A 951-nucleotide genomic window follows, 5' to 3' on the forward strand; every position below is an offset into this window, starting at 1 on the left:
CCGTCGAAGTGCATCGCGACACAGTCCCTTACTACTACTCAATGGATGAAGAACGTTGTGAGCAGTCTCACGAGTACGCGCACACTACAGTGCGACGTTCCAGAGGCGGCACAATCCGGGGAGACAAACTACTGATCCAGTGTCGCTTAGCAGCCCAAGCTTATAGACATACGAATTCGTGCCCATTTTTCTAGTGATACCAAACTGTTATTCATAAACGTTGAAACAAAGATTTCAATAGAGAACCACAAAATGCACGCACAATGAGTCACCAGCACTACAAGGAAATAAAAAAGGTGTGACTCACCAGGAACGTATTTGACACCAAACCACCAAGAAACAGGCATGATACCGTGATGAAACACGTGTAGGAAGCTGACTTGATCAAACTTGCGACGGGCAATAAAGAATGCAGTGTCCAACAGTTCGATTAGCTTGCTTATGAAAAAGAAATAGCAAACGCGCACCATCCGATACGCTCTTGGTCTGCGCGAGCGATCCACCGGCTGACAGCCCAAAGTGTATCCACCTCCGAACCAACCAGATGCGCAAAATTCGTACCACAGCCAGCCGGAGAAAAGGACCATGAAAAAATTGTAGGCGAGTAGGATGGGTCTCAAGCTGAACCCGTTGGGTCGGCGAGCCATGAATTTCTGACCCCACCAGACTACAATTACTAGATAGGCGCACACAATGATGAAGGTGGGTAGCGGGTTGTCCATCAAAGGCCAACCATCCACACGGGGATCACCTTTAGGGAGAAAGTCTGTGAATTGCATGGTTCCCAATGTAGCAAGAAGATCCGGCTATAAGGAGTGGGAGGGATAGAATAGACCATTCGAAATGTGAGTGGACATGGAGCATAGAATAAGTGCTCATGAAGGCTTATCTATACGAACATCAATCACGTGAACTAACTATGATCTTGGAGGTTGACCTTGCACCAAAGTG

General features: G+C 47.3%; 1 protein-coding gene across 1 annotated transcript; it reads right to left on the bottom strand.

Annotated features, from left to right (window-relative positions):
- Positions 1-308: 308 nt before the first annotated feature.
- Positions 309-806, bottom strand: T265_16087 (hypothetical protein; the record flags this gene model as incomplete). Its single annotated transcript, XM_009179593.1, has 1 exon — positions 309-806. A coding segment is annotated over one exon (471 nt), but the record flags the coding sequence as incomplete, so codon positions are not given.
- Between the last annotated feature and the right edge of the window lie 145 nt (positions 807-951).

The sequence above is a fragment of the Opisthorchis viverrini genome (assembly GCF_000715545.1).
Source record: "Opisthorchis viverrini unplaced genomic scaffold scaffold11679, whole genome shotgun sequence".
Classification (NCBI taxonomy): Eukaryota; Metazoa; Platyhelminthes; class Trematoda; order Opisthorchiida; family Opisthorchiidae; genus Opisthorchis; species Opisthorchis viverrini.